This window comes from Syngnathus floridae, chromosome 2 (genome assembly GCF_059516105.1).
Source record: "Syngnathus floridae isolate MCC-2025c chromosome 2, RoL_Sflo_1.0, whole genome shotgun sequence".
Lineage (NCBI taxonomy): Eukaryota > Metazoa > Chordata > Actinopteri > Syngnathiformes > Syngnathidae > Syngnathus > Syngnathus floridae.
In genome coordinates, this window is record NC_142414.1 from 22,489,623 (window position 1) to 22,516,638 (window position 27,016).

General features: G+C 39.0%; 1 protein-coding gene across 2 annotated transcripts in view; it reads right to left on the reverse strand.

Annotated features, from left to right (window-relative positions):
* nphp4 (nephronophthisis 4) overlaps positions 1 to 27,016 on the reverse strand; it is a 93,251-nt gene that overhangs the window by 52,996 nt on the left and 13,239 nt on the right. For both annotated transcript variants that reach the window (XM_088370017.1, XM_088370016.1), the window contains exons 3-8: positions 24,853 to 25,013; positions 24,582 to 24,646; positions 19,522 to 19,671; positions 17,275 to 17,411; positions 8,104 to 8,288; positions 6,470 to 6,605 (exon numbers count right to left, since the gene is read on the reverse strand). In XM_088370017.1, coding sequence (XP_088226143.1) covers positions 6,470 to 6,605; positions 8,104 to 8,288; positions 17,275 to 17,411; positions 19,522 to 19,671; positions 24,582 to 24,646; positions 24,853 to 25,013 — 834 coding nt within the window. The remainder of the gene's footprint in view (positions 1 to 6,469; positions 6,606 to 8,103; positions 8,289 to 17,274; positions 17,412 to 19,521; positions 19,672 to 24,581; positions 24,647 to 24,852; positions 25,014 to 27,016) is intronic.

The window sequence follows — 27,016 nt, forward strand, 5'->3', positions numbered from 1 at the left end:
GATAAAGTGATAAGACACGATGAAACAAAGAGTTTCCTAGAGCACAGCATGAATTAATCCTAAATTAGGAGGATGTGAGCACTGATGGGAGACTGGGCCTGACAGTTATTACGATTACCGCATGTCTGTTGGGTTTTTCAAGTCATTATTCCAGCCCAGAAGACTGCAGCGGGCACCAGCCCAGGGCTCCTACTACTAGTCTCCACAGTGAGAAGCCCTGGAGGGGGGTAGCCAACTCGTGCTGAGATCATTAACTTAAGAGCACTAAACCATTCACATTTTCATCCATCTGCATGAGTAGCTCAAATGAACCCGGCAGGCTATATACTGTGCTGGGAAAATTAGACTTTGCTTTCTATCATGGCTTCAAGGAGATGCTTTTGCAAGGCATGTTTAATGTTTTCACTTCATTAGAAGTTTGGGATCTTGAAAAATTAAAAGAAATGGAAATACTGAATGAAGATAATGACCCCATCTACAATCACCACTGCGATCTTTTAGGAAAATATATGAAAATTAGAAAGTCAGATACGAATCAAAGGGCTTTTCATTTCTATTTTTAAAAACCCCTGGTTTTAGAAATCATGTCCAGATCTCCCATCCAAATTCTATACGACATGCAATATGAGTAAGACAATCACAGTGCATACAACATTGCTGTATCCTTAGGCGGAAAATAAGATAACATATTTAAGGTCTGTAACTGCAATCAAGCGGGAGCTGGAGCACGCCGCAGTTTTGACGCCGTGTTTTCTTCAGGTGGTGCTTAGCAGTGTATCATTTCTGTCACCTGTTATTGCTTTTCTACCGGTGTGCCTGTTGCATTTATTGCTGGTCATGCGTCTTTGCCTGTGGGAAGTTTTATACTGTGTTATGCCGAATTCAAGTGACTCATCATAGCAATTGTGCAAAAGGTGCGTAGTAAGTCAGTAATTTAGCTTACACAATGTGCACCAATGGTGAGGAAATGCCAAGACTACAACTCATGTAGACTGTAGTGAGGTTCCACAAGTTTTAACTTGATACAAACGTAGGCTACAAAAGCAGGGAAATTCACGAGCAAATAAATAAGTAGTTAGTCGGGCAATTGGAAAACAAGAGGAAAACAGCCATATACGATGTTCTTTTGCTTTAAAACTGCACAAGGGACTGACAGACTAACAAGTAACAGTGGAAATTGATTTTTCGCCAGATGTTCAAGCCTCGAATGGCTCCAAAATGCCACCAGCCACTTTATACAACTGCCGTTATCATTCAAGTCGGGATTTAAGATCCTCGGGAGTGCGAGCCTGACCTAAGTGTGCGGTGACCATCCACAAATCAGCAATTCCATATGCAAACATTATCGCCACTGTCTGTCTAGCTTCTGGGGGAATGCATTCGTCTGGAGAAAGATGGCACTGCTGGCAGATTGTGACAGGGTACGACTCACTCCGGGCCTATCATGAGGGGAGATTGATGTACTCCTCGGTGGGGGGGGCGAGTCTGACATTCATTTTAATTAGGCAGGCGAAATATTGTCTCTCCGGCATATATATAACCTCCTTTGCCATGTAATTCAACTTTTCCTCTTGATGTACAATAGGGGGAAATAAAAGTGCCCTGGGCTAGGACTGACCGCCGAGGAATGAGCGGCAAACAACTAAATATAACACTTCCAAATCCTGATGACATTACCGTGCTTAAGCTGTTTGATTAACATTTAATTAACATTTACATGGCATTTCACATCAGAGACACCAAATATAACAGGTTTCTTTGAATATGAGGTCAACAACGCTGGGAGATGTTTGTGGGGGATGCAGTGAGATACTATGTGGTCAAGAAACCCAGGACAAAGATGGGAGTCAATCCATATTTGGGGTAATCGTATAGTAAACTAGGCTCTTTAATGAGCATGTTATTGCAGGCGCTTTTCACTCAGCAAACATCATTAAGAGCTGCAGGGCCCCCACGATCACTGTGTTTACACACACAACCAAGAACATATCGCACATTTTTCGGAAAAGTGGCAATACCATGCCGCAATGTACACAGCATGTTACTGTCACCAGCCAATTAAAACGTGGCCCAGAGGAGAAGCTGTATACGGCAACACCTTCAATGAACTTCGCCACTGGCCATGTCACTGCATCCATCTCCACAACCACACATGTGTCCATAAACCAATTGATCTCTGCTATTTGTGCTGCAAAGGAACGTTTACAGGAATTTATGCATTTAATTAAGGTGAGATTCATTGATGGAATTAGTTTCCTATGCTAAGTCTGTTGTAAACTGGGTGTAATGATTTGAATTTTGGTGGACAATAACTTGGTTCACTCACGCGAGTGCACATAGCTCAGCTCTCACACTTGTGAATGTTGTTTGTTACGATATGGCTCATGTGATTAAATGCCGATACTGCAGTGTAGTCTGTCTTTTGCACTTGCCCACAATCCGCAACCTGTGATTTAGGAAATGGAAGGACAGAACTTAAATTGTCACATTTGTATTGAAAAGGTGCTTATCGTGCTACAACTACTGACCTGTTACGACTACACACTTGAAATAGAGTAAGGTCATCCTGGCTGCCGAAATGAGTAGCAATACGGTTGAATTCAACATTACAAAAACGTAATAACGTGTCATTAAGGAGGTTAGAATAGGTTGTTACAGTTGGCTTATACATTTGAAAAGATGGAAGAAGCTCTACGCATCAGGTGCTGTATTTAGACTTGTTCATTTGTTTTTTCTTTCTTTGGTTCAAACAAGTTTCTGAGATTGTTTAAGTGCCCTCCTCCTTACTCTCCTTGAATTTCCTTCCATGTTTAAACGCCATTTCGTGGCACAGAGTGAAAAAACATTTAGCTTCTATGATTTTTTTACATTTGCCTTGAAGCAAAATGTCTGCAGCAACACATCCTCCAGTTTTCCGACAGTGATTCATTGCACAAATCACTCAATTATATTAAAATTATGTTCTGTTGCCACCCAAACGTCTGACTTGGAATTTGTCATTTATAATCAAAACCAGACTGAAATAGAGGATGACGACCTTTTCGCTATTCAGCGCACTCAGTGAAAGGAGGCTCGAGTATTCAGCCTACTGATGATTCTGTTTTCAATGTGTTGTAAGGCTGCCTGTGTACCAAACAAATGATAGCGATATTGCTCTTAGTCCCATTCTCTGTCTGAAGAAGCAAGTAAAAGTAAAAGCAAAAGGGCACAATAAAGAGGAGTTTGAAAGGTCACATAATAATGCTTGGACTTTCTTAGACAGTCATCAGAATTTGCTGAGCCTCAAATCCAGTCAGGGTTGAAGGTGAACATATGATGTGCTTGACAGGCACATTCATTAATGATTTGCTTAAATGAAGAACCCATTTTGACAGGCATCAAAAGCTGTCACCATCCAAGTTTGAGAGAGTTGTCAGTTATGTTCTGAGGAAGGAACTTGGTGCTTGCTCGTCTTTCAAGCACAAAAGACAGAAATGAAACAAAGTGGACCTTTGGAATAGAGGTCAAACAACTTACATTAAATTGAACGCAAAATAAGCAACAACAAAAAACGTTTCTCAGTCCATACGTTTTTTTTTCTTATATGACATTTAACAAGGGTAAAATAGATTAGAAGCCCAAAAGGAAAACTATAATGAAGACAAAAGAATGAAAAAGGAAAGTGTTACTCCTCAGAGAAATCATGACACTTTTGTTTTTGTTTTACGCTGGAAAAGATGTATACCACACCACCTTTTATACTTGCACGACAATCAACAATGGTAAAGTGTAAGGTGAAATTGGAACCATAAATTAGATAAATTTCCATTATTTCTCAGTGAGAAAAATAATCCAGTTTATTTTTATGTACTTGTGTACCATTAGCTTCAAAACCAACAAAGTGGAGGCAGTCACTCATTCCTTGTCTCAAAACTTTGGATGAGTGCAGCTATCTCCTTGCCCCATGGCAAATTGTGTTTTGGCAAAAAGACAAAAAGTAACAGACTAGGAGTATCTCCTGCCTCCATTTATCTTCCAGGGTTCCATTAGTGATGAGCTAATGAGTGCCATCAAGAGCAAAGCAGACAGCAATACGCCCCAACCTTTTGACTAAGACCGCATACAGTGTGATGTAATTGATAGGCAGCATCAAGCACAAGAGTAGGAAAACACTTAGTGACACATTCTCACACCAAGTGCAAGGAGCATATCATATCATCTGACATGGAATGATAAAACCAGGGAGGGCAGGCCAGATACAGAAAAAAGAATCACAACAAACAGATGACACAAAACATAAACAAGACAAAAGAGAAAAAGAGCAGGAAAAACATGAGCCAAAATCGTGAAAATGAAACAACAAAAATCACACAGTGACGAGCTCAGGCTACGCATTGGAGCCGACAGAAAAATCCCGAACGGTCACTGTTGTAGCTGATTATGAGTTGGAAGTGTCGTATTCTGTGTAGTGACATAACCAAAGACTGCTGATCTGGCATCTTGGACGCTTCAGGACCACCACACAGAAGGTATGGTGTGTCCAAAACGTTTTGGTAGGGAACGAGGATTTCCACATAGTGTGACATGGCCCTATAACCTGTTTTTAGACATTGACCATTACTGTGACAAAGTAAAACGCTCATCACTCTCCGACCAGCGTACACAAGTCGTTCTCTTTTCTGCTCAAAATATTGGCACTCACCGGGATCGTGCAACCATTTTAATGATTACTTGCTTTTTGACAAAAGAACCAAAGGATTTATCTTTTTTTCAATTTGATGTATTGCTTAGCAGTGACAATAGAGGCATTATAGTCTCTCCTATTCTATTTTATTTCAAATACAAAGGTATGTGCTATTCTGTTGTGGTTATAGAAGTTTTTTCGCTGTTCCGCAGCATTGGCAGATCTATTGTACGTATTTATTTATTAGTTTGTTGGTACTTCCATTCAAAGCTACACAGCACAAGCAATTCAAAAATAATAGAGCCAGCAGCCAATACTCATCACCATTATGAAGTCATTTGAACATTGACTGAGTGGCCTTGGAATGCAAACACTAAGTGAATTGCTAGTCTGTTGTACCTTTGCAAGAAAACAGCAGCAAAACATTGATTGTGTCAAATGCTGAGGCTTAAAAACACATTTCAACAAGGCCTTGATAGGTATTTGATGACGTAGTAGCGGCAATCAGAGCCAGTCCCGTGCCAAATAACAAAAGAGTTTCAAGCAGCGTGAAGTATTGTTGCCTGCCCTGAAGGCAGAGCTCAGCTCAGTCCCTATTAAAGCAAAGAAAAAAACTGTGTCACATCTGTGACAGCTTTTTCACAGCACAGGGACATGAAGAATGTCCCATCGCACTTCTCAAGGTAGTTGAGTGACACGTGACGCTTTTTTGACACCGTGCAAGCTTTATCGTCAAAACTCACTGTGAACCTGAGTGTGATTTCAGGCATCACTCACATCATCTCCAGGAGGGAGCGCTTATCTTGCTCTTATCACAGTACACCCAAGGCAAACTGCTGATTAGAATTACAACACATGCATACAGCAACACAAACACTCTACTCCCGCACACAACCTAAATGAAGCACCTGTAACGTCCCTCAAACGTCCAGGCCTTGGAAGGTCACAATGGTGAGGTCAAATGATTGCATCTCATTTGCTCACCGAGACAATCATTATTTACAAAGCAATTGTTTGTGATGTACTGTAGATTACAGTATTCATTTTAATGCTCTCCGCTTTTTGAGATACATCGTATTAGAGACTCATGGCCATTTTTGAATTGTGTTTACCTCATCTGCAAATCAAAACATTGGTATTTGGAGGAGGGGAATGTGGAGCACAATGTTAAGACTGCTCATAAAAGCTACAACACCGACTTCTCTCTGAAAAGCGAGCTGTGAAAAGGCAAAGGTTAAAGAACTGAAATGCCAGTTGATATATTAGATCCAGTCGCTATATTCATCCGCTACCCTTTTCGGGAAGATACTGACGTTTATTTACTCCCATCAAAAATTGCAACACTTATTCATCTGAACTCGTCTGGAGTGGAAGATGTTGACAGTTGGAATTTACTCACAGAGCAAAAGTTTGCCAACATGAGGAAATGTGCCACTGGCATATAACGGCATTCAAAAAAAAGTCCTAAGTGATTCAAGTTAGCCCAGTTTGTCTTCATAATTGTGGCATTTTGCTAATTATCTCCGTATATCTTCAGAACATTTTGGTTTGCTGGTAGTAAAAAAAAAAAAGAGGTTAGCAAAAAACACGTAGTGTAACTCAAATTTATGCCGCTAATTTTATTACCTGTCAACACACAGTTTAATTGATACACTAAAAGAGCATAAATTGGTCAAATTGCACATAAATATGTAAACGAATGACTAATGTAACCTGTCAAGTGAGGACAAGTTCTGTTCTAATATTTTTTTTATTTATTGTCTGTAAGTGTGTGCCATAAATACGGTGCATTTATATCCCTCTTACCATTGTCTCTCGGACAATTGGAGCAGAGAAGACATACTCCAGCTGAAAGACAACTGCTATAGCTTGGTGATTGATCAGCCTGATCTCCAAGTTGCTGCGAAGGCCGAGCGTCTGGGGAGCCAGTGATCCTGTCGAGCTGAAGATATTTCCCCCCCGCACACCACACACACACACACGCACACACACACACACACACACACACACACATACACGCACACACACACACACACACACAGGCATGAAATGAAGGTGTGCCAGCCAAACAAGTGATGCTGCACAACCATTGAATTAAACGACAACAGGTCCCTTCATTTAATACAGCTCCAGTCATTAAAAACATAAATCTTTGCATTGAAGATTTAACACTTGTTTGCTCAGTATACCTCGGGAATGAAGTGGTATACTGCGTAAGATGCGGAACAGCACTCCTCATATTTGCTATTTACAGTTTGCATACTCCTTAGGCAAGATTGAACAGTGAGGTTGCGTCAAGCAACATTTACCTTTTTTACTACATAAACCCCAGAATATCATCCTATCTTTCATTATTATTATTATTATCCATCCATTTATCCATTATCTGTACCACATGACCCCACAGGGGTCGCTGGCGTGCTGGAGCCTATCCCAGCCGTCATCGAGCAGTAGGCGGGGGACAACCTGAAATGGTTGCCGGCCAATCGCGGGGCACATAGAGACAAACAACCATCCATGCTCGCACTCACACCTCGGGGCAATTTGGAGTGATCAATTGGCCTACCAAGCATATTTTTTGGGATGTGGGAGGAAACCGGAGGACCCGGAAAAAATGCGGGCACAGGGAGAACATGCAAACTCCACACAGGGAAGGCCGGTTGTGGAATCGAACCCGCACCCTCTGAACTGTGAGGTGGATGTGCTAAAGATTATTTAGATGACGTGCTATTATCTACACTATTACTATTATTATTACTATTATTATTATTATTATTATTATTATTTCTATTGGTTTCTCATTCTCTGATATGTGGAATCAGAAGATTACCAGTAATAAGTATCATCATTATGATTACAAACATACTTTGATTACGACAATACTGTCTCATTCACATAATATTGCAGCTACATAACTATTACGTGAAGACTCGCAATGGGACTCAATTAAAAAAATCTGAGAATCGGATAATAATTAACCGTTCAAAAAATATAGTATATATACAAAAACTGATTTTTGGAAAAAAAGAAAAGGCATTCAGGTCGACAAAGTGTGCAAATTTACACTATTGCCTGCTGTCCAAGCAAATCAAGATAAAAGCATTAGTCTGTGGGCTTGCACTCATCGCCGCCAGTAGATAGAGACCTCTTCTTCATTTAGTTGGCCTATTGCTGCATTACATCAGCATGTAAGCATGTTTTCATGAGTGTTGACAGCAAACAACCTTTCGTCTTTAGGAAATCCATGATACCAGCGAAAGGTGTGGGCACACTTTCTAACGCATTAATAGCTCTTTGTATTTGCCTCAGCTATGAGGCCTTCAACAACACAGAAAATTTAAAAAAGGCACAGAGGGGAATCCTCTTAAACATTCTTGCCCAACAATTTCACTGACAAAGATATGACACCTGTTGTTATGTCATGTAAAAGTCTTTCTCACCTGTCCTTGGTCTGGGTATTATGTTTGGAGACGCTGTCCACTCGTCCTTTGACCCCTGAGCATAAGGGCTCCAGCACCATTATTTGAGGTGTATCAATGAAACACCAGCCGTTGTGAACCCCAACATGAAGCCTTCTTTCCTGGATGACAACCGTCTTGAGTGAGCTCTCTTGGCTCGACTGTTGCTGAAAAATAAAGAGGCAAAGTAGACAGTAACTAACATAGTTGAAGAAAAGCATCATCTCCTCGACTACTTCTCCTATGAAGATGTTCATGCAGAGGACTGATTTCTAACCATATTGGCATCACTGCAAAAACATCCTGTACGTCAACGTGCGACATGATTTCGGTGCAATTTAAAGTTGATCTTCGAATGTCAAACACAATTTGCTGCGGGGTGCTGGCGACCTCCTCCAGGAAATGATGAAACTAGAAATAATAATTGCCAAGGTCAGCGAGTAGCTGTCATAAATGTTTTATTAACATTATTGGTATTTTTGCTCACCCAGCGTCTGCTGGGATAGGTTTCTGCGCTCCATTGACCATTACAAGAATAAATGTTTAAAACGGACAAGTGTAAAACTAAGTTACTTAACATCCAAACTTTGAGGTCTGATCAGTCATGTTTGGCATATCATTTTTGAGATGAGAATTGAATAAATGCAAACAAAACACAAAACATTGATTAGTGCATGAAGTCACAGACTTTGGAAAGCACAGTTGTAGGAAATCCTAAAAAAGTTGGATGTGTTGTCTAACACGATTTGAGCTAGACCTCACAAAGCAAGGAATAAAATTGTGCGTCTATGTACAGCAAAAAGGGTGAATTCCAGCAAGATGTTTTTCGAGCAAGATGCTTAAAAAGTAAAATATCATGTGGACAGATGCAGGTAGAGACCGTGACTATATCTCTATCCTGTTCCCAAACAAATTTATACAGACTGACTGTCACCTTTCAACCCAGAATACTCAGCTCCCCTCACCTTTGACTTCTCTGCACTTCAATGCCGACACATCTTCTACTCCCATCCTCTACCTGCATCCTTCTTTTCTTGCCATTAGCTCTTCCGGTCCCTCTTGCTGCGCTAGACTTCTCCACATCCACCCACATCTTTGCAATCAAATTAGCATTTCAAATCCGCCCCTCTGTCCTCTGTGTCTCTTCCAAGAAGCAACAGCAAGGTCCTATTTGCCTTGTTACTCTACAAACTAGATAAAACATGTCTTGTTTTCTTGAAATTTACAACTCTGCTTTGACAGTTTCCATTATTCCTCCTTCTATTTACGACTAACTACCCTTGTCTTGTTAGCGCTGCTCATCATCTTACTGAGCAACGGTTGAGCGTACAAAATTATTCAGTTATTTGGGGACACTGGATTTGGTCCTCTTGTCATAACTGCGACTGATGCTTTCATTTAACTTCTTCCATTAACACCTCTTATTGCAAGTTCTGTGGCAGTGAGAGAGAGTCAGGCAATCAAAATGGATATGCCAAGGTTTCATAATGAATACCCAGCAGGCCTTGTCTACAGGGCCACTGCGGTGCCTTTTGTCAAAGTTGTCGTTTCATTTTGTTATATGATGCGGTGACTCACCATGGTACATATGGGCTGTTTAAAGCATGGCAGCTCTCATTTGGCGTTGTGGGTGTTATGTAACTGTCTTCCAGCTGGATCGCATAGGGTAGGCTCTCTCCAATTAATGTTTTTCACCTTTGCCAAGTGCCAGAGCTATAATGATCACTGACAGGAGACTATAGCATATATATCAAAACAAAAATAGCTCAATTGAACATACTCTCGGACTGGGCCACTAATCAACTGAGGTAAACAATGGTAGACAAACAACTTACGGACTCCCTTGGCAGAACTTTACTACACAGATGAAAAAAAATGCAACTCAACACATCACAATCCTGGTTCTGAAATGCTTAGGAGTTTTTCCAAAAATAATTTAAAGCACTTTATTCCTTGACTCCTCTGAGGTCGACAGTTGCTGCCAAGGTTTTGATTTCCACAAGACATGGGTGTATTACATCAAATCATGTTTTATATAATTTCTAGCACCCCTGATGTTCAAGCCCCTTTTGCCAACAAAACCGCACCTAATCTTCTTTTATTATGTTTCACAAGATGGGAGAATACAGAAAGAAGGATCTTTCGACCAGTCCTCTTTGCTTCATCACTGAATCATCCAGTGACCTGGGTCCTCCTCTTGAGCTCACTCCACAGATTTTCAATGGGGTTGAGGTCTGGGAACTGAGATGGCTAGGGTGGAGCTTGAATCTGCGTCTGGTGAACCAACCATGTCTGCGATTTTCAGAATGAGTGTGCTTTTACAATAAAATAGAATTTATTTTAAGGCTTTAACACATCTTAATCAGGGGTGCCAATAATAATGGAGGGCACTGTATATTACTAAGACACTGAATTCAAATCTGCTCATTTTGCAGGTTTTCTAAACACTAGAGTATGCAACTGCAAACTCACATAGAATTTCAACTTAAATCATGTCATATTAATTTAACTATATTATGCATAAAACAATAGAACAAAATTCATTTTGATGGCCTAGGACCTTTAAGATACTTATAAATAGGCATATATCGCTCCCCCAAAAATGCAATTTAGAAGAAGCTTGGCATACAGTCATGGAAAAAAATTAAGAAACCACCCATGTTTCTTCAGTTTAAAGGTACATGTGTTTGGTCCAATAGAACAATGTAAAAAAACAGCTCATGTGAGTTGGCTTCAGAGCCTATTGAGATATTTTCCCAACGTTTTTTTGATAACGACCAAATTCACTTAAACTCTTAGCTTAGCTTTGTACTGCCAAAAAGTTTTCTTTAAGGCATTGCATGTTTTCTTTTGTGTCAGTTAGTCATTTGATAATCCTTTAGTGGCACCTGACATTAAAATGAACAAGAACTTGAAACATCTTTTTTTCTAGGGCTGCATTTGATGGGCATACAAGTGTGACATCTGGATTATAATTAGGATAGTGACTTCCTAGTCTATGGGAGGGAAGATAAGAGGAAATGCTGTTCCTCACTCATGTAACAGAACTGCAATGGAGTTTTCATACGACAGCAATACTCAAAGCTGTTTATAGGAAAACATCAATTAAAACACTCGTGTTCCATTTTATACTCCCCGTTTTGCTCCTTCCAATCCCCATCCTTTTTAGCTCCCAATTTATTTCACCACTTTTCTTCCACACTTCATCTGTTTCTCTTCTCTCTCCTGACGCACTCTGGCTTCAACCGTTACAGAATTTTTCCTCCCTTGCCTGCAATATGAATATTTTACAGCTAAGAAGCTTAAAGGGAACAATGAAATGGACTCACAGCCCCTCAAGTTAAATTGTACTCTATTTCAAGCGTCAAATAAGCGCAGCTTTTCAGAGTGATGAACACACAGGTGGCATGCGGATGCGTCTGTCTTAATGCCCCCCCCTTCACACACACACACACACACACACACACACACACACACAAGTTTTTCGTCTCCTTCTTTGGTGATATCAATGCACAGACTCCTGTCAGTAGCTGTGGACCCAATCAATCCGGTCCCTTTTGCGTTCGGGCTGAGCACTTGACAATCGAGGCGGAACAACTGAAAAAAGTCGTTTGGGGCTGAGGTGACTAAATGATGTTAGTATCATTAAAAGGAAAAGAAAAAGGGAAGCTGAACAGTACACATTCGTAGTCTTAATGGGGCGGTTTGTTTGCTTAACAAGAAAACAAGGGAATTACAGACATTTGTGGGGGGATATTTGTGTTTAATTAGAAAAGTCATTCTTGTGTGGACGTCATGAAGGGAATTTAAATTCCGCAAAACCATAGAATTGTTGTGAGAAGAAGAGAGAAATACTGTATTGATAGAGAAAAAAGCAGATATGACAACTATGCACATGGCTGCTTGCCTGTATCAAAAACAGCTCTGCCTGACATGATATCGATGTGGCCTTGAGGACTTAGAGCAATGTTGTATCCCTACATCGCAGAAGAGTAACCCAGGGACGGTTTTTCAAAGCACAGAATCCTATGAAACATTTGTGACTCTTGCAATCATCACAGATATCTGCCCATGAGCTATGGCTACCCAAAAAAGGTGTTGGTGCTTTTACTTGACACGCTGTAGAAAATCGAGGGGGAAAAAAGTAATTTGAGAACACATTGCCTGTTCAACTAGAGCTGAAATCAATAGACTGCCTTACCCATGTATAAAAGAAGAGGTGAGTCATCGGATAATCTTGTCTTTATCTAGCTCGCAATATTATATTCCCTCTTCTTCATGATTATCCAAATTACCACTCGTCAAAATTATCTCCAATTAGGTACATTTGATCCATTTGCTGAGGCGCATTTTGTTATCCGTTCTTTTACCAATTTCCTAATGTGGGAGTGCATTTTAGGCCATGCTTTCATTTTTGATTATGCTGATTGTTATTCCAGCAAAGAGAACTGAAGGCTATTCAAGAGTTAAAGCCCTCTGCAGAGGGTAGTGTACACCAACATTAATATCACTGTAAAAAAGCCCCATATAGAATCCACGTGAAATTTTGCCTGCGTGCATTTTAGAGGAAACACTGGCCCAAATGATAAGAGTGGAGAAGTCTCTCTGACTTTTTGTGTACTTTTTTTGAAACCTTTTACCAACTGGAATCAGTTGACAGCACAGCTGAAATATAATGACCAATACAAGGCGTGCAATTTATATACACAAAGTACTTAACATGCTGTACTCACCTGTACATATCCAGCATCTACAAAGTACCCACAAACAGCACACATTCTATATTATGTACTGCTCAGTCAAAACGTTAAAATAATCTACTTCATTGTGAAGCCCTGACTTTTATCCAACACAGAAGTGGAACTCAATCATTTGGGAAAGTGACTGGCGGCCTGCGTGCTCGTGTACATGCACATACGTATGTGTTGCTACCCACACTGTGGATGTTTGCGCCCCCATGTTGAGCGTGAGTCATCCATTGCGAGAAACAGAGGCAGCATCATTAGCATTCTGCTCTCGTCCTCCCACCTCCCTACTCCTTAACACATTTCAACTGCCACAGCGGTTTGAGTAAATCGCTTTTGCCCAATTGCTGAAACACTTCCAAGAATCAGAATCGGACACTGCATTTTCAAGTATTTTCTTTCTAACACATTTCATGACGTGCAGGCATGTTATGTTTAATATTATCTACTAAAACTGTTGCCATACAAGTCTTTTTATTGTTACTTTTTTGCAGATGTTATGGGGAAAAAATGGTGTTCCTCATGGAATGCGTTTGAGGGTCCAACAGCAAAAATAGAGCAATTATGTTATCTAAAAGCGTAACATCGGATTTGTCACAAAAGTTTGAGACCCTAGAGGGCAATATTTTATCAGCAGTTATTAAGACTGTGTGCTAACATTTTGAGATGGACAATTTAAAGATTAATTGATTGACTGATAAAAACAGTGAGACATCAGTTTTCACAATTTTCTTTGTACTGCAGGATTATGAAGATGAAAATAACGCGATCAGTCCCAATTTTTGATCACGTGATCGGGTCAGGACAACTTTACTCATGACCCCCCCACAGTGACCTGAAACAAAGCTGCCATGGTCACTGGCAGCATAGTGCAAAAGTAGCTTTAGGAGATTTTCACATTTCACCAAGGCTTGAAATGGTGTTTTTCAACTATTGTTAAAATACATATATCTATAATTATCTTAGTAGAGTCAAAATACTGCTGTTGCTAAAATATGATGCACAATTTGTTTGGAAAGCAGAGGCACTTTATGAGCTAAGAAAGACAGCAAGACTCCAGTGAGTCAACGCATTTTACGTTTTTAAGAGGAACCTCATGGTCCTGCACTTTGAAAAAACCCTGCTCTGCGCTATCAAGATGTGTCATATAGAGTAGCTGGTTGTACCGAAAAACTTCTTTCCGCCGTGTCAGTTACGAAGTAACATGCCTTGCTATTACAAAGTGGCACTCTGCCTTTTATTCTGAGCCAGACATAATGAAACTGCCTCTCATTTCTGGGCGTTTTCTACCTCCATTTTCCATTTTATAGAAGGTGCACGTCTGCAGGGGCAGTCCTACTTTGAGGGAGTTTTTCCTATTTTAGGACAAATGAAGAGTTCCTGGAGCTTTGTTGGCAGTCTTTCTCCATTCATTAAATCAGCCTTGGGCGTTTTGTTCTGCCTCCGGCAAGGCACCAGTCCCTGTGTGCTCCTCACTCCCCTCTTCGTTATCGTCTGTTCTCGCTCTTCGTTTGATCATGAGCCAAGATGTTACTTAATTTCTGACACAATCGCAAGCCTTTTCATCAAGAGTAACAGATTTTAGTTGAGACGTGGGTGAACCATTGCTATGGGATGTTTAAGGTGATGATTCCACCTCTGCCATGAGAGGTCAAACATGCTCAGGGTGTAGAGCAGATGAATGTTAATGTTAGTTTCTTAAAAAAAGAGGTCAGTGAATGTTTGCAGAAGTTCAAGAGCATGGCACAAATTAGCCATGTGCTCATTAAAAGGCATTACAAATTCATAGAGTAGATGCAGATGTCATGAAATGTACAAAATCTAGGACACAGGCTTCTGTATACAATATGTGCTAGCAAAGATAAGTGTAATAAGAAGCCAGTGTGATAGTTTCTCCACTAAAAATAGACATACTTATGGGGAGATTATGTGAGGTCCAGGCCTGTATGCCAGACTAGCAGGAAGGACTGTACATGTACCCGCCACCCTATTCCTGCTTTTTTTTGCACCAAATTTTTACACACTGACATCAAGTCAAAAGCATTTGCACGCATTCACTGACACAACTAAAAAAAGTGAGTTGGCGGGTAAGGCGACAGCATCACAAGCCAGCTTGATGACAATCCAGTGGGAGTCACACTTCAAAAGGTCACAGACTTTTTCTCTCTCTATCCGCATGTATTTGGCCCTCACACATGCACACTCATACGCAATTTAATTAAAAGCTGCGATCGACGTGACTTCTGCTTGTATTAACACCTCTCAAAGATGCAAGAATGTCGTCACAGTGCTCCGATAAAAATGAAAAAGTATGAATAATCTGCGCAGGGCACAATGCTTGTGATGTCCTTTAATGCACGTGGTATACAATGGAGGACAAAAAAACATGATCGCCAAAATGAGAAGCTTATTCGCATCAGTGTTGCCACACAGTGAAAATGTGTGTCATCTTTTGACTGACTGTATAACATATGAAAGCAGTAATTCCTAACCCACAAAGAGGTGGGTTAACAATTATAATTAGCAAAACCTCTAAAGTCAAACACGCCTTAGGGTATGACATTTGTAATTTGACAAAATTACGCTCTGGTTTTCAAACCGCTACTGTGGACAATGACGTGGGAAACACCTCAGGTCCTTCACGTGAATGACTGTTTAGGTTTTTCTTTGCACTTCAGTACTGCAAAAGAAATAAAGTCTACTCTCAACAAGGGGTTTTAGTGAAGCAAAATCCTACATTAATATAATGGGTAGGGAAATTCAATACTCTGCCACCATCCATATGCATTTAGCGCAACGATATGTTCCAGACCCACCTAATCGATACAGGTGAAAATCTGATAGAGATTGTCTACTCAGTAGGCCCTTTTTTATCGCAAACGTTACATTACAGAAATATAAAAAAATTGTTAACGCGCACTTTTTTAATAAGTGCGCAACTTACAACCTTACCATCATCTACCTACAAAACTATTACTGTGATGACTTGCCCTGACTGGAATCATCACAGGGATGCACAGTCGCTGCTGATAGCGAGCAGCAAACACACCTCAAAACTTCATCAGTCCTGGCGGAGTGGTATTTGGACTTTTATCAAAGCCCAGAAAATGTTGCTCCATATTTCCTTTCTTTGATGTAGCCGTAGTACATCGGCAGACGAGGCAAATGCAGTTTAAGAAAATATATCCTCCCACTCTGTCTATGGAAATACTTGATCCCTTAATAGGTGTTTATTTTTTATTAACTTTAGAATAGACAAAACATATAGGAGGTGAATCCGGAAACTGGTCTGATAGTTTTGTGGCTGATTGCGCCATTTTATGTCCATGCCCAGTGAAGAATCGTCTGCTTTAATTGGAGCTCTGCTTAACACAATCTGTTGGGCCTTTGCAAGCTTAAAATGGAAAGGTTAGTAATGTCATGGCTTCACTATTATGTCAGCAGTTTTCTCTCCGCAACCTCCCCTTTTTTCCTATTTCTATTATTTCCTATTTTCACGTGACGGCACTGCTAATAAGCTTGATACAAAGAAGAGAGGGAGAATAATGATAACCAAAATATACATTTGAATGCAAAATAACATTATGTATATATACTTGATTCTGCAGTCGTACAAGAATAGCAAGGCTACTTTTGCACATGTCAAATATGATAAACCATCTTGTTTCTTTGGAGCCCAACAAGGAGAGAATACATTACTGTAAGTCACATTTCATTGGGAGGTAATGTGCAATGGCAGCTATCGAGAAAAAAAAGAGAATTGTGTTTGCAGATTGTATAAATAAAGACTGAGATAAAGAAAAATGCCAGGACGTAGGAAATAATCCTTGTAGAGGTGTGTCAAGGCTATCACGGTTATGTTTAATTTGACAAATGTGCCTCGAAACCCTTAAATGGTATCAGTGTACGTGCATGAGTATCATAAAAGCACATTTCAAATATGCATGTGCAAGAATGTTTGCTGATTGTTGGTGAAATAATGTTGAACTCATTCAAATCAAATTTCATTTGGAACAAACATTAAAAAAATTATGACACGTAAACCTTCGAAAATTCTTTAACTAAATTCATATATATAGACTCATTTGTAAATTGGTACCCTCATTTGAACAAATGTGAGTGAAGGGTCAGGGTCAATTTTGTTGGTATTGGTGCATTTGGTCGCAATTTAAAATAGAAAATCTCATTCAGCTTTTTGGAATATGTACTGCCTATGTAGGACTTTATTAAATTTGTTTGCAAAATGCTACATTGATGGAGCTCTCATAATTTTGGCTCTCAATGACCTCTCCTGTTGAGTGCGCAAACAATAAAATGATCATTTAATAGGTGATTTGTTCCAGTTAACACCAGAGTGGCATGTGAAAGGTGGATAAAGGCCAAGCATGTCATGGCGTAAAGGCTTTACCGTGTTCTGGCAGTCGGCATTGATGAGCTGCAGCAGCTGACTCTCGAAGGCCTCGAGGGATGGCTGGAGGCTGATTGTCAATCTGCTCAAGGTGAAGGGTAGCATCTTGAGCAACATAGGTTTCAAGAGCGCATCCCCTGTTGACAGCGAAAAACCTAGCATCAAAGTATGTTTATGCCATTTGCATCTCTGGGATTTCCTTCTTTGCTTCCAAGAGCATTCCAGCTTCGCTCCGGGCACTTGCCCTCTTCACTGAAATCAAACTCTGCTATGTTGGATTGCAGTTCAAAAACAATGTTACAAAATAAACTGGAAGTTACAAAAGGGAAGAATATTTTATGTGAATTATGACTCATTTATTCCTAGAAAACCTATTCTGGCAAAGCCCGATTTGTACTCTCCGAAAGCAGGGAATAAGATCAGAAAATACATGATTCCATGTTACAGTCATGCCAGTACAACTTAAATGTGAGCACTATTTAAGAAACTAAGCAGAACATTTGCTTTATGTTTGCTTCCAGAAAAACTTGCAGCTTTACTTAGCATGGATCCCAGAGATAATTTAATAAAATTCTCCACACGGTTTTAACCTTTAAAAAGTTGACACGTTACTTGTTCGTATTCTCTGAAGTCAGGAGAAAAGCTGCTTTTACGTCTGATAACCTTTAACACTTTGGCTCAGGTTGACATATTGCTAAAGCAAGTGGATTCATCGGTAAGTTAACACTGCAATATAGATTGTGATCATGCAGAGACAACCGGGGAATTGACAAAAGTACGAACAACCATCAAAGAAAAGACAATCATACATTTTTTTAGATGAGAACTGAAAGAAAGATCAGGGGGGAATTGACAAAAGTATGAACAACCATCAAAAACAAGACAATCATACATTTTTTTAGATGAGAACTGAAAGAAAGATCAGGTCTAATATACAAAGTGTTTTTCTGTGGCCAGTGATTCGCATGAAACCAAAGTGTCATCAAACTTAGCAACTTTTTTTTTTTTTTAACAAGGTAGGGTACAATCGCAAGATTTGCAACCAGTAAGAGAATGAATTGGTAGTTACTTAAACTTTAGTGAACTTGTGTCTAATTGAATTGATATAACACAAATTCAGTAATAAACAGGCAGGGAGACTGGATTTTGCTCTTCACTTTTCCTGCGGCCATAATTTTGCTCTTCACAAAAGGCACAATTTAAATCACATATTTATTACAGAATAATGGTTGGTCTTTCTGCTTTTAGTTGACCCAAGCCACAATTATAACAATCCTTGGATGCGCAATGTCATCTCATGAGTATTTACTCGTAGAAAGAAAAAAAAAAAATTGGGGGGAATTCAGGGTTGGGGGATTCATGACGCTGTGATAAAAAAAATCTTCTGAATGACTGCTCCACTGCAGTGCTGCGTGTGACTCCAAAACAAAGACAAAAATTAGTGATGGTTTTCATATGGCTAAAGCAAAACTGTACACAATCGCACCTCTCAGACACAACACATCAAGCCTGTGATTTTGATCTCTTCAGGAATACTAAATATAACCGAGGAGCATTTGATTGCCGTTTTTGTCTTGAGAGCGCGCATTTTGAATGCAGTGTGAATATCAAGCCGGAGGGGTCTTAAAACGCAGCTTAGGTCTCCCCTGCTCGCAGAGCCAGAACATAACGAGGATTAGTCTGTTACCAGACCTTCCACAAACTCCCAATGATTGCAGCTCAGTACTGCCATACTTCATTGCATTCCCTCTGAGTAACTCACTCCCAGAGCACTTTTGACATTTCAAGTTCTGATTGAAAAAAGTTCCTAAAGAGGACAGAGGTTTAAACTGTCAGAAATGTTCACAACAGTAGCTCCTGAAGTTTATTTTGAGCCTGTAACTCATGTGATTTAATTGGAGTTTATTAAACATCAAAAACTAAAATTACTCTGTTCTTTTTCCTCAATACATTTTACAAAAAATAGCGCGAGTTACTCTATAATTATGGCAAATATTTGAGTTTTCCTGTGCCCAACCCCAAAAACATTTCCTCACACACTCTGTGTTGTTTGCCATTCTGTTATTAGTTCAAGGGCAGTTTCTAAGTTTTCGTGTCACATGACTGGGTTTTAGAATTTCCTCATGATTTAATTTTGTGGTTCTTTTGATTGCATACCAGACAGTTAATTAAAAATAAACTCAGGAAGAATGAGGACCTCCACGTGAAATGGGCCAAACATTATAGCCTCTAAGGAGGATAATTTACCTCTTGGAGAAGGTGCAAGTCCAGGAATGTTCTCATTGCTTGACACGAGGACATTCTCTGGAAGGAGGTGCATCATAGAAGCCAGTGCAGGATGTCCTTTTAGCACACATTCCAAATGTGTCTCATTAATAGCTTTCAGATGATCACTGTCTGCCAACACAAAAAAATTGGATACACTTCAACTAGTGTATGTATATAATTTCCAAAGACACAGGGAAACTGTTATGATGAATACAAAACAATTACTAAATAAAGTAAACAGGTAAAGTTGAGTTTGCCCATCTGTTTTTTAGTTATTAGACTACTTCCTGGTTCATGGAGGATAATAAATCGACTGTATGGTGTTATTATGGTTCTCTGTGGTGGACAGTTCCATTGGTGCCACGATGACTCAAAGGGAAAATAAAATTCAGTTGGCATCCTTGTACCTCATACAATGTATTTTTTTCTTGGCTTCTAAGCCACTGCTCTAAAATTTTTGGGGAAAATGGCTTTGCATTTTAATTATTTATTTCTTTATGTTTTATCTGTCTTTATAGTTCATTTTTTTGCAGTATTCAAAAGTATTGGAAAATTGAGGCCAATTTTGGCAAATGTTTGTATGATGGCATTTATACAGCTGTCTGGTTATAATGTGTTTACCTCTACTGAGTTTGAATGTCTTCACGGATGAAGAAGAAGAATGTCTTCCTCTAAAGCCGAGTATACACATTTAGTGCTGTTTATTGTTTGATTATTTACTGTAATCTGACACACAAGGGAAGCAAAACAATCATATTCTACACACTTAAGGAAGAATGATCCATCTCCATGGTGCATCACATTGTACTATTTTCAGTCGCCTGACAACATGACACCCAAAACACAGTCGCTTTCATTTTTCAACATTTCATTTGGCTGTCAGCAACCTCACTGCAATATTCCCTTACATTGCCAGCATCATTTTCCAGGTCTTTACCAAAATGACAGCATTCAAGTTGGAAAATATGCTTCTCCAGAAAGGCGTCAGCGGCACATATAAGCCTGTGGTGTGAGCGATGAGCACAATGTTGTCATCTTTCAAGCAGTTCATCCAACCACATGTTACTCGCAACAACCCCAGCCATCAACTAACATCTGCAAGGTGAGCAAATGGGACTTTGGTGGCGTCCTTCAAGCCACGACAGCGTCACAATGTTTTTACTCTGTCAAGGTTAATGATTGCACTTTCAGCAGCATCGATGACAAATTAGTACAAGTTGCATTCCTGACTAGAGGCTGAGACACCAACCTCAAACCATAAAACCATCAAGTTCTTCATTCCTCCTTCGTCAAAATGTCCTGGAACAGAGTGCCGTAGCCATATGCAGATGACACACGTACCCCCGTATGCACAACATTTTTATGCCAATAGATGTTCCATACATTGTCCATTAATATCTACTATTTTTGTCATAAAAATAACAAAATTTACACACGTCAGTCCATGTATTTAAGAGGCATTTAAGCCAGCAATTAGTCTGCAATTAATGACATGTTGTATAAAAACACACAGGCACCTGTTCAATGAAAATGTACAGGAAATGAGATTGATCTAAGTTTGTCGAGCATTCCACTGCAAGTGGCACCAACAAGAGTGCGGTTGCAATACCATGTAAAGAACTCAGTTAATTAAAGAACCATCAACTCTTAAACATATTTAGCAAGTTTCATTCCAGTTTGTCTTCATTGGGGTTGCAGGTCAACTGAAGTCTATCCCTTCTCAGGGTACACCCTTGGGCTAATGGTAAGCCAATTTTTTTTTTTTACCTCTGAATAAATTTACATAAATCCCTTTTGTTTTATTTTCGTATTCCATTTCAAAATTTTACAAGTATTCTTATTTAATGTTAAACATTGGTTGGAAAATGTGGCCACATTGACTCAAAGAATATGATCAACTATTTTCAACTGTACCACTGTGAGAGAAATTTCAACATTTATCATCTGTTATAGATTGAACAATTGGATATTGTTTGCCACTGATCCACAGGAGTTGCTGTTGTTTGTACGTGCAATGCAGAAGTAACAGAAAGGAAGAAAAAGGAGAGCAGTATGTATCAAACAGAACTTACTTGGCACACCTGTCCAGTTGCCAACAACTTTTTCATCATTTATTTCTTTTTATTCATTATGCATCATCCTCGAGTACCTGTCTGATGCTGTGTGCATAGATTAGAAAACCAGCCCTAAAAAAAGACTCCTTACAGCTGCAGCGCACAGTGTGTGATGCCTCAGAGTCATCTGAGGAGCAGGTTGGCACAAGATGTGAAAACGAAATGGATCTGAGGTACAGATGCAAAAAAATAAGTAAATAAAAAATGGCTCAGCATCAGACAAACAGTAGCAGTGGTTTTTGGGAGAGGTTGAGTGGAAAGAAGAAATTAATAGAGATGATTACAAAAAGAATTTAAGCTTCATGGATGGATGGAAATAAAAACATCTAGAATGGTCGAGTGGAGGCTGGTGCTTAGCTACCAGTACCATGAGTCTGCGTCTACACTTGCATTATTATTTTCAGTTATAGGCAGGCTACTGCTAGAATTTAAATGGGTGCACTGTATATATTACAGGTTATTGCCATTCTAAAGAAATTAGTTTCGTTAGATTCTGTCTCTCAATTGTAATGTGTACTTCCATGTTACTTTTGAGTTACTTTCACAAAAAGACAAAGGCAGAATTCTAAAGTTAAAACAATTAACTTTAACATCGATGGCCTTTAACATGACAGCAAGACCAAAAGAGCAGATTTCCTACAATAACCCCAGGAGGTTTACTTTCAGTTAAAATTTTTACTTTGACAAAGATATGAAATGTTTTTCGCTTTATGTGTTTGATTAAAATAAAAAAGATAAATAAGTGGCCTCTGGTTATGCTTTGCCACAGTCTTGTTGCTAAATATTTGGCCAATAAAGCTCAATTCAGTCTAAATAAGCCTTAAAATGTGATGATCTGTGTGAATGAATTTAAAATCCCAGTTTTTACGCAGCTCAAATAAACAAGAAAAGTGGTCAAGTCAGTCCAACATTAAAATGCATTGTCGCTCACGCTACTGAGATTGTACCATGAATGTCTATTCGCCTTGTGCCCGTCGATTTTTTCCATAAAAAAAAATCTGAAATACAGGGGACTAGTTTAAATTTCAGCTCACTACAACAAAATATTCACAAGTCAGTGTTCTATCTGCACCTGCCAGAAGCTTCCACGCAGAAGGCAAATCTCTGTGGACACAACACAAACATACAAGTGAGCACGACTGCCGGACTTGGCAGGGCTCAGGTTTGCTGGCTTCCCTGACTGACATCACAAAACAAAGGTGGGTACAAAGAGCATTATCTACAGGACAAGGGAATGAATAACACAGAATAAGATATAATTTCTGCTAACTTGTTACATATGATGTTCCGATGAGATATATAAAAGGAAATTAAATGCAGCTTCTTAAACATTGTTTTGTGTTACCAGCAACACACATGGCATGATCAACGTGCCCAAAAAGTTTGTAGAAGCAAAGGAATGTCAGGCTAAGTGAATAAAGGGGAATTTAGGGCGTATATTCTCATCATAAATCTTTAACACAGGACATCAATGACCAGTGAAAGAAAACATGTGTCTCTTATCCAGCAGCACAATTGACTTTTATTTTTACAGTTCTTGGCTCTCTCCCATAAATTCCCCTTTCAAAAGGTTTCACATCAAGACACTGTGTCTCCCTGTCACACTGATGGAGATAGAAGTCAGGGTGAAAAAAGGGCTGTAGCCATAAAAGGGCTAAAACACCATGAGTGGCAGCAAGCAGTGTGCCGCTTGAAACAGAAGAGCAACGTTTGACTAAACAACGAGCTATGTAGTTAATAATTCAACCCATGTAAGAGTCCGTTCGAAAGAGGCCTTTCTAATATTCATGGGACATGATAGCCAAGACAAGAACCCGGTGCTCTCACTGAACACATTGTTATTCATACTGTAAAGCGCTACAGTCTTTTGTAATTTATAGTCTGACTTTTTAACAAACCGCCTTTAAACAACCATGAGATTAAGAAGAAACCTTGAAAGGATTTGTTTTTACATTTAATTAAAATGATGATATAACCTTTCTAATGGGTGTGCTTCCTACAAACACAATTAGCTTAAAATTTTAAGCAGTATTTTGTTGGCAAACAGCATGAAAACCTTTTCATTGATGGTTGAGGTATTATTGATTGGTTACAGTTCACACCAATTTGAGTTCATTGCAAGCAGTAGAGGCGCTGTTGATTCACGCAACTCGTTTGCAGTCAAAATAAGAAAATGATATCAGCTAAAGTCAACATTCATGCACACCTGCGAACTTTCATAAAATGTATTTAAATTGATGCAACAATTGATATTTAAATGTGAAATGGAAATATTTCCTGTAGAAATTGGCAGAATATTTACTTTTCTCTGCTCATCATTGACATTTTGTGTTTACATATGTCTGCTTTTTCTTTTATTCAATGAAATGAATTTAACAGAATTACAGGAGTTCAAAACATTCAGATGGGGATTCTTCCTTCCATTGTTTGCAAACCTACACAAACAGTCAATTTACACAGGCTAGCCAGGGTGACATAGTTGGCATCTCAAAATCACTACATTATTTTGGTTTAAGGGGGGAAAGGCCCATTTTAAGAGCATGCAAAGCTCGAGTTTTATTGTTAAAAAAATTATGCATAAATCTTGGTTCACTCATCTTAAAGCAACTCAGATTCAAAACACATGTTTTCATTCCATTTGAAATTAAATTTAAGACCAACTTCATAACACATCACTGTTTTATCACTTCCACTCATGATTGTACAATGTCACAAGAAATCTTTCAGGGAATTATTTCTTTAAGAATGTTGATTTATTTTATGATTTGGGATTATTTATTCATTTTGGGATTTATGTATTAATTCTTCTTATCATGTCAACATTAAGACTTTGAAATAATTATTTAAGACAATGTGTGCCTTTTTTTGGATTAATAGATTTTAAGACTTTTTAATCATCTGCAGAAACCATATAAAGATTCTTACAGTCAACGATATCCTTCAGCAGTGGGTGTAAAAGAACTCTTGGTGACCCATGAAGTAGATTCAATCTATGGTTTGAAAGCAAAAACAAACATAAAAGATCAGTATATTTGGCCTTGTAAACGTATGACATTGTATAGCAAAAGTACAAACAAGACAGAATTTTATAGACGGAATCCAAGGAGCCACCCTGACATAACATTAACGTCCGATATAACCTTTCGACAAAACATTCATTTCTGGCTGCTAAGGATGACTAAGATAGGCTCCTCACCTTCTGTCCCCTTGAGGCTCTGTCTTGTTGGGGAAAAGATCCAAAACAGTGAAGCCTTGCCCGAGGGCTTGTTCTGAGCCATCTGACCTTGTTGACAATGCCACCAGCTCCAAAACCAACACGTTGCTGGGCAACCTCAGAGATGTGTGGAAGTACAATATCTGGAGGAAAGGAGAATGTTGTTATAAATCATAAAAAGGGACTTGCTCAGAATACAAAATGGGACTGGTTCAAGGCCTCAGCATTGTATACCGAAAGACATTAGAGGAAAAACATTAGAGGTGTGAACTAACTACCAACAAACAACAAACTGAAACAATGACACCATGAACACGATATCACAAAAGGGGAATTGGTTGAGTGAGATGGTTAGTGAGACTTCTGAAAATAAAGAGAGTATTCTCACTGTAAAGTCAGAATTTTGAGAATAAAGTCAGTATTGTGGCTTCAAAGTGACAATTCTATGAATAAAATCAGAACCCTATGTCCCTCTATTTATTTTCTTCACTAACCTAAATCCTCTTCCATATACATATGTACATGTCCTTATGTCCTTTATTCCCATACAGTTCATGAGAATTTGCAAGTATACACTGCTTGTTGTAAACCCTTTTTATATCTGTGTATTAAATCAACATCATTATCACTGAACTTCAGGTTAAATAATCCGTGTAACAAAGTAGGAGACACAAGAAGGAAGGAATATCGTGAAAACTGATTGTAGGTAGAACAAACTTGAACACAATATTAAAAATGCTTTCTTGGAAAATGTTTCATTGATGTGCTGCTTCTGATTTTCTCTCTTTTGATTTTCTCTCTCACTCTCCATCCTGCAGTTCCTGTAAAAGAGTAGTCAGACAGACATCAGATTGGCAGGATAACCTGACTGTGGAGAATTTGACATCACACGTCTCACATTCACGAGTGTGTGCCTCTCTGCTGAATAGACTTGCAAAGGTTTAACCTTGCTATTTTTACCAGCGTTCGGAGGAAGACACTCAAGTCTTTTGCGAGACTTTTTGTAGTCCGCCGTAGTAGGTAGTTGTGGTGGTAATTGTTTCCAAAATCTGTTTTGCCATTCAAATTGAAAATAAGGCACAAAATCTCACTTATTCACACACAGAAAGGCTTGAATATGAGTTTAAAACATTATTCATCTGATATACCACCCACCAATCCTCCTCAGCTGATGTATTATTCTTTAAAACTATAAATATGATTGCTTCATTTTTATAGTGCAATTAAACCTAGTGGACCTTTCACTGACTTTCAGTCCCCATAGAACTGTAGTTTACATTTTAATTAAGAAACCAAACCATGCATCTATTTTCTATAGGGTTTCCTACTTCAGCCACTTTACATCATTGGTACATTGGGTTAATGTACTGATTATAACTAGACATAATCTGTTTTATTTGTATGAACAAATGGCAAAAATATAAATGTGACCCACTGTACAACCTATACAACTCAGTGAGAGAAGAAAAAAAAATACCCTGGCATTTCTAGCAGTAGCCAGAAGGTTTTGTGCTGACTGGTATTTGAAAATATTCACAATTCCATCGACAGTGACTGAGCTCCCACTTTCATGTGAAGAAAAGCTTGATGTTGTCAAAATGACATTCATTGGAGGTGTGGTGCTCTTTTGGTGCTGAAAAGTAACGTGTTTGTTTTCACATTCTTTGGTCAAAAAGTCCCATTGATTTCATCAGATCAAACACATGCATTTGGGAGATTTCAAATATGTTTGGACATATAATGACAGAGATTGTTGTCTCAATACTGACTGAATCATTAGTGTTGTTGTGCATTCATTTTCATTGTTTCCTTTTATTTATTGATTTATTATTGGATGATTAATGGAGAAGGCAACCCCAAAATATATTTTTAATAATATGTTCTGTGCAGCCCAGCTAGTAAAAACACTGTATTGTTTTGGTTTTTTTTGTTCATGGAATATGAATTAAACAGGCAAAATTCACCTATTATACATCTCAGGGGCGGCCATTTTGCCAATTGCTGTCTTTTGAAAATGACAATACAGTTGCCAGGTCTCAGGTCTCAATCAATAGAGGGTCACTTCCTTTCTGAAGCTGAGCTATGATTGGTTGTGACCTGGCAACTGTGATTCTGACCACTGTCATTTTCAGTCGACATCAAGTGC